Genomic DNA, 11,037 nt, shown 5'->3' on the forward strand with positions numbered 1-11,037 from the left:
GCACCGCCTTTAGATGAACAAATTGACTCCAGGATTTTTTTTTTGTAGCCCTAGTACTTATATCCGTTTAAGTTTCGGGGATGTAACTTAGACCGACATAAATTACCGAGTTACGGGGACGTGAACACACCAGTGTCGCTTGTGAAGCGATGGTTGGGGAACAAACACAGATATACAAACACATAATACTTCTAATATATATATATATATATATATATACGAGTATTCTTTTTAAAAAAAACTTTTCTTTTAATTTTTCTAAAGTTAATTATTTAATTGTTACAGTTGAAAAAGTCTCAATGACTGAAACCGGTACTGAAATATTTTTTATAAAATTATTTTAGCATTTTCTATCTTGAATTTTTTTCCATATATATATATATATATATATATGGAAAAAAAGTCAAGATAGAAAATGCTAAAATAATTTTATTAAAAATATTTCAGTATATATTTATATATATATAAAGATAAGATCATTATTTAAATATCGATCTTATCAGGTGGTCAGCATAGGAATAAAAACCTTCAAAGGTAATAATTATTATTAAAATTATAATTTAGGGTATCTAAGAGATACCAACACGCTGCTAAAGCCACATCATTTGATGTGGTTATAGAGTCAAGTTTTGGCTGCTATTTCCAGCGTGTTGGTATCTCTTAGATACCCTAAATTATAATTTTAATAATATATATATGTGTATATATATATATATATGACGGGCTTCTTTCAGTTTCCGTCTACCAAATTCACTCCCAAGGCTTTGGTAGTTGGCCCGAGGCTAAAGTAGAAGACACTTGTCCAAGGTGGCACTCAGTGGACTGAACCCGATAAAACATTCTTTCAGTTTCGTTTACCAAGTCCACTCACAAGAATTTGATTGGCCCATGGTTACAGTAGAAAGCACTTGCCCAAAGTGCCACGCAGTGTGACTGAACCCCGAACCATGTGGTTGGGAAGCAATCTTCTTACCACACGGCCACACCTGCTATGGCAGTGATATATATACTTATCTCACATTTTATTTCACTATCACTAGTTTTATCATGTATAATATAATAACTACTATAGGTAAAATTTAGTATATTAATTATTGTTAGGTTAAGTTAAGTTAATTTTTGGGGCTCAAAAAGTAAAAAGCAAGGCCACGTAGGAGGACATGGAGTTATTTAGAGGGGTGTTCATGCAAAGAGTTCAGGCTATTTCGTGTCAAGAGAGACTTTGATCCGAGCGGTCGTCGGTACGTCACTGCCCCCTAAACTCAAACGTCCCCTTCGACATTCCCAGAGTCCCGTCGGGGCGGTACAATCTACTTCGAGAATCCTTGGTGTGGTCGTGCAGATCAGCCTCAGTAATTATTTTTAAGTTTGGTACTTAGTCTATCACCTCCTCTGTTGCCGAACCGGTATTGAAACACAAACAGAAGCACAACCACACACACACACACAGACACACACACACACACACACACACACACACACACACTCACACACGCACATACACACATACACACACTCACAAACAAACAAATAAACAAACAAGCAACGTAACCGTTAATTCAAACGCATTTTTTTCTATCGTCCTGTTTTCTCTCTTGAGAAATTAGGCTTCTCAAAACCAGAAAGGAGAAAGCTAATTTGAAGACTACAGATCCAATCCATCACTGAAAACCATTCCGAAAACCCACGAGCGTTCAAGTCGCACAAAATCCTAAAGGAAAAGCTGCAAGTCATGTGGAGGGTAAACGTTAAAGCCTGGGTCATCAGGCAATTCTTCACCGAGTTGGTCAAACTTGTCTTCGGACCAGCAATGAAAAAGTGCCTTCTGGAGAACGATCTTCTTCTCAACGTCATTCTCATCCTCGATAATGCTCCTGCTCACCCTCCTAACTTCCAAGATGATATCCTGGACGAATTTAAATTCATAAAAGTTGTGTACTTTTCACGCAACACCACCCCATCTTTCAGCCCATGGACCAACTGGTGATCTTGAATTTTAAGAAATTGCACACCAAACATCTGTTTCGTTGGTGCTTTGAAGTCACCGAATATACAAATCGAACTCTTCATGAGTTTCGGATGGAGCACTACAACATTGTAAACTGTCTGAAAATCATCGATATGGCCTGGCAGGGTGTAACGAGAAGAATGTTGAATTCTGCATGGAGGAAATTGTGGTATCGGAAAGCGACTTCGTGGGGTTTGAGTGTGAGACACCTGTACTTGAGGAGTGTTTCTTGGCAAGTCCATAGGCCTCGAGGTTGTTGATAGGGACATTAACAATCTCGTCGAGGAACACTTCGAGGAGCTAACGACAGGTGAATTCTTTCAGCTTCAGGAGCAACAGTACGTATGTGTGTGTATTAGGGGAACAGATGCAAAAGGAATGTGTATGTCTTTGAAGTAAAAAAATGAGTGAATCGCTTCAGAGTTAAAAATAATTTATTCACTGGACTTAATTTGTCGTTGGTGCACATAATTCTTCACTACATGCAAAATGTTGACAACTGCTACGAGTTGCTAGAATTAGAAACAGGGTACATCTGTGGAAGTGATGTGTCAGAAATGAACGTGTGTGTGTGTGTGTGTAATTCATCTGAGATCAGTAGTCTACCGTAGAACTTCGAACATTTCTCTCGAGTCTCTACGACCAACCAAAACCTGTCGTCGTAGACATTTCTCGTTTGCCTGCTAGGCCTTTCTCCTCTCTGTCTGTCTGTTGACCACCGTATTTATAATAATCGTGGCAGCTAGAAGGACAGACATACTGCAGCAGGTTAGCTCCTGTCCATTTGAACTTCGCCTGACATGGCTGAGGTTGTAGATCAATCACTTTTTGACAGGACAAAGAAAACCGTTTTTTCGCACCTGTTGATCGTGGTGGTTTGGACGACCGAAAATTCTTAGATTCACTTTCGAATCTAGGCTTGGAGAAGGAAGTGTTAATTTTTACAAGCATTTGAATGCGGTGGAAGAGATTGATTCCCTGGTGGAGGACATTCTGGCGGAGAATGCTATCTCTACGAGTGACACAAGGGCAGTGTTGGCAAGGTGGCAGTGTTTTTCTGTATTTGTAGAAAATTATCATCTTGTAAAATTAGCTACAGGTCGTGCAGCTACTTTATTTAATGACACTGCTCTGACGAGTTTTCGCAACATTTTTGAAAGGCAGACTTCTTTTGGTAACTTTCTATTGAAACGGCCTGGAAGTGTAAAAAGTGAAGGAATTGTGTCCAAAAAGCCTAAATTAAGCAAAGTGAGACAGAAATTCCTGAAGTCTTAATAGAACATGAATCTCCTTCCAAGCAGCAATCCTTCTCCTTCCCGCTCTATCGTCTTCCTCGCGCACAAATTGTCCCATCTTTAAGGCCATTCAGTTAATAAAACCAGTTTACATATTTCTTTTGCATTTTCTTTTTTATAATTGTCACTTTACTTTTAACAACAATTTTTCGAACTTTTCGGTTTGAACGGCAGTTTTTCAACGGCGGTGTCATGAAATTGTCACCCATAATTATGACCCTAGAATCGATTTGTTGCATTTCAATCTCTTTTAGGGTTAAGGTTAGTTAGGGTTAGGGGTGGGGGAAGGGTACCTTTTTTTTCTTCACAAATGTAAATAAACCCAATCTGTTTCTTAAACGAGGGACATATTCATACGGCACAGAATGCTTTTTAATTCAATAGACGTCACTGGTTTGTTGAAATTGCAGAAAAATAACAACAAATATCTTACAAACTATAGAATTTTCTCAATAAAGCCAAGAGAAAAAGATGTTTTTTTAAACACATTCTACCAGTATAGGAAGTTTAAAATTTTAAAATTAACTAGATATTATTTTCAAAACTGCCGTTCAAACCGAAATGATCCCAATTTTTCTGCTTTAAAACCCATAAAAAAATATTTTGGGGTGATTTGGGGCGGGGGCTGAAACGGATTAATTATATTTTAGTTCATTTCAATAGGGAAAATTGATTTGTAAAACGAGTAAATCGTAAAACGATTTCGGGCATAGAACGAATTAAGCTCGTTTTGCGAAGTAATCGATGTAATTCTAATTAAATAATTCTAGTTTAGTAATTACCTTCCCTTCTAATCTATTTTGTACTTGAAGAATTCGGTGCGAGCTCGGCAGAAGGAAAAATGCCTATCTTCAAACCTTTCAAATGAGTGCAGGATGTAAATTCTTTCATCACAGACAACTAAGAAACTTGAAGAAAATAAAAATAATTATGGGATCTTTCCTTTTGAACGGCACTTTTCAACACAATTTCTAGTTAACTAAACACTTTTAAACTTCGTATACTGGTAGAATGTGTCAAAATAAAACATTTTTTCTCTTGGCTTTCTTGAGAAAATTGTAGTTCGTTTGTTTAACGTAGTTTAATTTTTCGATTTTTAACCAATCCTATGCCCTCTATTTATCTAAATTCATTTGCTGCGTCTAAAACAGACAACATCCTGTCACTAACCCTAACCCTAAATTTTGGCCTTTCGTTTTTTTTTGTTAATTGTTAAATTAATTTAAGGATAACAATTAAGAAGAAAAAGACGAAAGCAATGGAAAATAATTTTAATTTAACAATTAAGAAAAAAAAAACAAAGGCTAAAACGAAAGCAAAAACTCAAAACAAAAACAAAACGAATAATTTTAGACACATGCGTAACAATTAAATTAATTTAACAATTAAGAAAAAAAAAACGAAAGGCTAAAATTTAGGGATAGGATTAGGGTTAGTGACAGGATGTTGTCTCAGTTTTAGACGCAGCAAATGATTTTAGCTCAATAGAGGGCATAGGATTGGTTAAAATTCGAAAAATTAAACTACGTTAAACTTACAAATTACAATTTTCTCAAGAGAGCCAAGAGACAAAGGGTTATTTTTGACACATTCTACCAGTATACGAAGTTTAAAAGTGTTTAGTTAACTAGAAATTGTGTTAAAAACTGCCGTTCGAAAGGGAAAGATCCCATAATTATGATCTTTACTTCATATTATTATTTTTTTTTAATTTTAAAATAACAATAATCATTAATCTTTCTACCTTTACGACAAATACATTTATCATTTTTTATCATCATCATCATCATCATCAGCAGCAGCAGCAGTAGTAGTAGTAGTAGTAGTAGTAGTAGTAGTAGTAGTAGTAGTAGCAGCAGCAGCAGCAGTAGTAGTAGTAGTATAGTAGTAGTAGTAGTAGTAGTAACAGTGGCGGCTGCTGCTTCTAAATTTCACTTTCACTATTAATCTACTGCGAATTAAATCCGTCATCTTAACCGCGTGTGTGTGTGTGTGTGTGTGTGTGTGTGTGTGTGTGTGTGTGTGTGTGTGTTTGTGTGAGCGTCCGTTGGGGTGTGTGAAAGGAGGTACGTCTGTGTTAGTGTATTGGTATACTTATGTGGGTGGGTGTTAGCGTGTGTTCGTCGTGTGAGAGGAGGAGTCTCTGTTTTTGTGTATTCGTGTGCTTAGCTATCTATATGAGTTTGTGAGTGTGTGCAGGTGGGTGTACGCCAACCAAATCTCAAACAAACATTCTCCACTCCTTGTATTTGTCACTACAGTTATACAATCAAACGATATATTTTCAAAGTAAGAAAACATGCTAAAATTTAAAGATCGAAGACGTTTGGTTAAAGGAAAACATTTTCTATAAAGAAAGACAAAACATTAAAATTATCTTTTACCATTTAGTTTCTACTACAGAGCTGCGGCCACGCTGAAGCACCAAAAACTATTGTTCGTTTAGTATTTCTAACTTTTGAAATTTTTCAGTAGTTAAGTATATTTTTATGATTTTTTAACTTTCACCAATTTTCACTTCAATTCTCATACTGTTTCATTGGTTTATTTTCTTTGATTAGTAATTTTCAATATGATTATTTTGTTGTTGCTTTTTCTCTAGATTCTTGTTTTTCAGTTTGCTTTTTTTTTATATCCAGTAATTATTATTTATTATTTTAATCATTTTCTCTTATCTTTCAACTTCATTTTTGTTTGGCTCTTCCTATATCCTTTCAAAACAATATCTGACATTCAGTTGAAATGTGCCTGGCAGAAACAGCATCTCTTCTAGTTCATCTGGATTATAATTGAATGATTCATGCATATTTCCTCTTTCATAAAATGGGATTTTCACTAGTGGGTTTTCATTTCCAGCTCCATAATCGAAATTAGCTTCACAGACTATATTGCCCGGTTCTTCGCCTTGGTCATTTCCATCCTCGACTGTGCCTATGTACCTATAAGATCGTTTGATTATATCATTCAATGTATTCCGAGCCACTCTGAGGTTTTCATTATCCTCATTCCTTAATATCTCCTCCAAAATACTATCTGTAAAATAAGTAAATCTCCTCATATCGTAGACATTTTCGATAATTCCCAGGTGTCTCTCTGCGGATCTTAAGGTCTCGCAAAGTAGCGTATTAAACAGAAGAACAGTTTTGTGTTGGTAAGCTGTTTTATGTAATCGATATCGGGAATAAAACATATCAAAGAAATTATCAACAGTTTTGTCTCTGTAGCATATTTGATCACCTATGACTCTGGACATTTTTATCATTCTTTCGTGATCAAATGACTTTCCAATACCAAGAAAATGGGAATCTCTCGCCAGATAATCCCATTTATCAACGTCGATGTTATAGTCTCTATTGTTGACAATTTGGTAAAGAAATTGTGGTCTCGCGGAATTTTCTGATTCACCAATGATAAGATCTTTTATGAAAGCAATTTCATCAGGCTCAAGTTCTTCTCTAACATGTGGGTTCTCTTCAAAAAGATGATCCAACATTTTACATGATGCATCTTCATGTTTCCATCTATTATCTGGTCTTCGATTTTCATTAATAAAACCTTCAAAGACATGCGAAAACGGCGCATGTCCTAAATCATGACACAAACCAGCAATTTCCACGCAAAGTATATCTCGATCAGATATCTCCAGATCGGGATTTTGCTGTTTTAGACGACGAACCAATTTCCCAGCTAAGTAACATGTCCCCAGACAATGCTCGAATCTATTATGCGAAGCTGATGGAAAAACATAATAACACAAACCTAATTGTTTGATGTTCCGTAATCTCTGAAATTGTACTGTATTAATAATTTTAACACAGAGAGGCGGCAACTCCATAGATCCGTGAATAGCGTCATGAAAAACCTGATCCGAATCCATACGGCTTGAATTTTCAGATTGAGTCATTATTAAATTATTAGGAAAACAGCTAAATTTTTGGTGGGGCTTTCGTTTATGTTGCTGTTGTTGTTGGTTTTGTTGGTGGTGGTCTCGTTGTTGCTGCGTGTGTTGGTTTTGAAATGTGGAGCAGAAATATAAGTTATCCAATTATGTTTAGTTGGCTATTTCTAATATTTGATTTGAAGAGATCTCAGTTGTATTGGCATTTAGATATGTGATGTCAGAAATAATATCAGCGATCCCGAAATTGGTTCTGTGTTTGGTGGCAACAAAACAAAATAAACAGTGTTGTTATATCAGAAGTCAGCTGACAACCGAACCCGATTGTCACAGCTGTTATCTCATTCGATACACAACTTTTACTTTGTTTTATAAGCATAAACAACTTCAACATCAACAACACCACCACCGCAGCAGCAGCAGCAGCGGCACTAATAGCAGCAGGAGCAGCAATAGGAAAAGCAACAGCGTCAGTAGTTGGTGGTGGTGGTGGTGGTGGTGGTTTTGGTGGTTGTGGTGGTGGTGGTTGTGGTAGTAGTGGTACTTGTAGTAGTAGTAGTAGTAGTAGTAGTAGTAGTAGTAGTAGTAGTAACAGTGGCGGCTGCTGCTTCTAAATTTCACTTTCACTATTAATCTACTCTACTGCGAATTAAATCCGTCATCTTAACCGGTATTGTGTGTTGTGTTGTGTGTGTGTGTGTGTGTGTGTGTGTGTGTGTGTGTGTTGTGTTGTGTGTGTGTGTGTGTGTGTTAGCGTGCGTTCACCGTGTGAGAGGAAGAGTGTCTGTTTTGTGTATTCGTGTGCTTAGCTATCTATATGAGTTTGTGAGTGTGTGCAGGTGGGTGTACGCCAACCAAATTTCAAACAAACATTCTCCACTCCTTGTATTTGTCACTACAGTTATACAATCAAACGATATATTTTCAAAGTAAGAAAACATGCTAAAATTTAAAGAAATCGAAGACGTTTGGTTAAAGGAAAACATTTCCTGTAAAAGAAAGACAAAACATTAAAATTATCTTTTATCATTTATTAGCTTCTACTACAGAGCTGCGGCCACGCTGAAGCACCAAAAACTATTGTTCGTTTAGTATTTCTAACTTTTGAAATTTTTCAGTAGTTAAGTATATTTTTATGATTTTTAACTTTCACCAATTTTCACTTCAATTCTCATACTGTTTCATTAGTTTATTTTCTTTGATTAGTAATTTTCCATATGATTATTTTGTTGTTGCTTTTTCTCTAGATTCTTGTTTTTCAGTTTGCTTTTTTTTTATATCCAGTAATTATTATTTATTATTTTAATCATCTTCTCCTTCTTCTTTGGCTCTTCCTTTTCCTTTGAAAACAATATTTGATTTTCATTTGAAATTTGCGTGGCAGTGACAGCATCTCTTCTAGTTCATCTGAATTATATCTCAATAATTCATGCGTACTTTTTTTATAAAATGGGATTTTCACTAGTGGGTTTTTCTTTCCAGCTCCATAATCGAACTTAGCTTTACAGACTATATTGCCCGGTTCTTCGCCTTGGTCATTTCTATCATCGACTGTGCCTTTGTACTTATAAGATCGATAGATTATATCCTTCAATTTATTCTGGGCCTCTTTGAGGTTTCCATTATCCTCATTCTTTAATAATTCCTCCAAAATACTATCTGTAAAATAAGTAAATTTCTTCATATCGTCGACCTTTTCGAAAATTTTCACGTGTTCATTTGCGGATTTGAAGGCCTCGCCAAGTAGTTTATTAAACAGAAGAACAGTTTTGTGTTTGTAAGCTGTTTTATGTAATCGATATCGGGAATAAAACATATCAAAGAAATTATCAACAGTTTTGTCTCTGTAGCATATTTGATCACCTATTACTTTGGACATTTTTATCATTCTTTCGTGATCAAATGACTTTCCAATACCAAGAAAATGGGAATCTCTCGCCAGATAATCCCATTTATCAACGTCGATGTTATAGGATTTATTGTTGATGATTTGGTAAAGAAATTTTGGTCTCCTATAGATTTCTGGTTTACCAGTAATGAGATCTTTTATGAAATCAATATCATTACGCTCAACTTTAATACGTGGGTTCTCTTTAAAAAGATGCTCTAACATTTTACATGATGCATCTTCATGTTCCCACTCTTCACCTCCATTTTCCTTGCGATACTCGTTGATAAAACCTTCAAAGACATGAGAAAAAGGCGCATGTCCTAAATCATGACACAAACCAGCAATTTCAACACAAAGTATATCTCGATCAGATATTTCCAGATCGGGATTTTGCTGTTTAAGATGGCGAACCATTTTCCCAGCTAAGTAACATGTCCCCAGACAATGCTCGAATCTATTATGCGAAGCTGATGGAAAAACATAATAACACAAACCTAATTGTTTGATGTTCCGTAATCTCTGAAATTGTATCGTATTGATAATCTCTACACAGAGAGGCGGCAACTCCATAGATCCGTGAATAGCGTCATGAAAAACCTGATCCGAATCCATACGGCTTGAATTTTCAGATTGAGTCATTATTAAATTATTAGGAAAACAGCTAAATTTTTTGTGGGGCTTTCCTTTATGTTGCTGTTGTTGTTGGGTTTGTTGGTGGTGGTCTCGTTGTTGCTGCGTGTGTTGGTTTTGAAATGTGGAGCAGAAATATAAGTTATTCAATTATGTTTAGTTGGCTATTTCTGATATTTGATTTGAAGAGATCTCAGTTGGATTGGCATTTAGATATGTGATGTCAGAAATAATATTCAGCGATCCCGAAATTGGTTCTGTGTTTGGTGGCAACAAAACAAATAAACAGTGTTGTTATATCAGAAGTCAGCTGACAACCCGAACCCGAATGTCACAACTGTTTTCTCCTTCGATACACAACTTTTACTTTGTTTTATAAGTATAAACAACTTCAACATCAACAACAACACCACCGCAGCAGCAGCACAGCGGCACTTATAGCAGCAGGAGCAGCAATAGGAAAAGCACAGCGTCAGTAGTTGGTGGTGGTGGTGGTGGTGTTCGTGGTGGTTGTGGTGGTGGTAGTAGTAGTAGTAGTAGTTTTAGTATAACGACTTGGGCCTTTTGAGTGGATTGGTAGACGGAAACTGGAAAGAAGCCCGTCGGTATATATGTATATGTATATATGCCTGTGTGTGTTTGTGTGTCTGTGTTTGTCCCCCTAGCATTGCTTGACAACCGATGCTGGTGTGTTTACGTCGCCGTAACTTAGCGGTTCGGCAAAAGACTCCGATAGAATAAGTACTGGGCTTACAAAGAATAAGTCCCGGGGTCGATTTGCTCGACGAAAGGCGGCGCTCCAGCATGGCCGCAGTCAAATGACTGAAACAAGTAAAAGAGTAAAAGAGTAAAAAATATATATAGGGCATATGTTTTTATCTTAACATTCCTTTCCTTCACTTTACACTTTATATTAATCATTCCCAGCATAGCTGAACGAAAATGACCGTACGAAAATTCTTATGATTCAAATAGGAGAAGAATATTTCTGAAATTGCATGAGGCGTCAGCTAGCATTTAGCCCAAGACCGGTCCTTGTTTGGCACACAACAGCGTTGCTTCCAGAGGTTTCATCGAAGTGGTGAGAGAACGAGTGTGGCTAGAGTGTGTCGCCCAGGGCAGCCTTCACTTTGCCGCCCCTTGCCCCTCACGAAAATACGTATTGCTTACAGCAAATGAGAGTGGTGCTGCGCCTCGATAAAAGAGCCGCCAAAGGCGATGCTGTCAATTACAATATCTTTTGTGTTTCAGTTTCTGTTATTGGCCTTTCGTTGTTTTTGCGGGGGGGGGTTCGGCCTTCTGCTGAGAGCAACTA

General features: G+C 36.7%; 1 protein-coding gene across 1 annotated transcript; it reads right to left on the bottom strand.

Moving 5' to 3' along the window:
* Window positions 1-5,925: 5,925 nt before the first annotated feature.
* On the bottom strand, window positions 5,926-9,944 carry LOC115231394 (deoxynucleoside triphosphate triphosphohydrolase SAMHD1-like). Its single transcript, XM_036500068.1, has 2 exons — window positions 9,383-9,944; window positions 5,926-6,858 (listed from the first exon to the last, which is right to left on the bottom strand). The coding sequence occupies exons 1-2, from the start codon at window positions 9,729-9,731 to the stop codon at window positions 6,008-6,010; spliced, it is 1,200 nt and encodes a 399-aa protein (XP_036355961.1). The 5' UTR covers window positions 9,732-9,944; the 3' UTR covers window positions 5,926-6,007.
* Window positions 9,945-11,037: the final 1,093 nt, after the last annotated feature.

The sequence above is a fragment of the Octopus sinensis genome, unplaced genomic scaffold (assembly GCF_006345805.1).
Source record: "Octopus sinensis unplaced genomic scaffold, ASM634580v1 Contig18408, whole genome shotgun sequence".
In the NCBI taxonomy this organism is placed as follows: domain Eukaryota; kingdom Metazoa; phylum Mollusca; class Cephalopoda; order Octopoda; family Octopodidae; genus Octopus; species Octopus sinensis.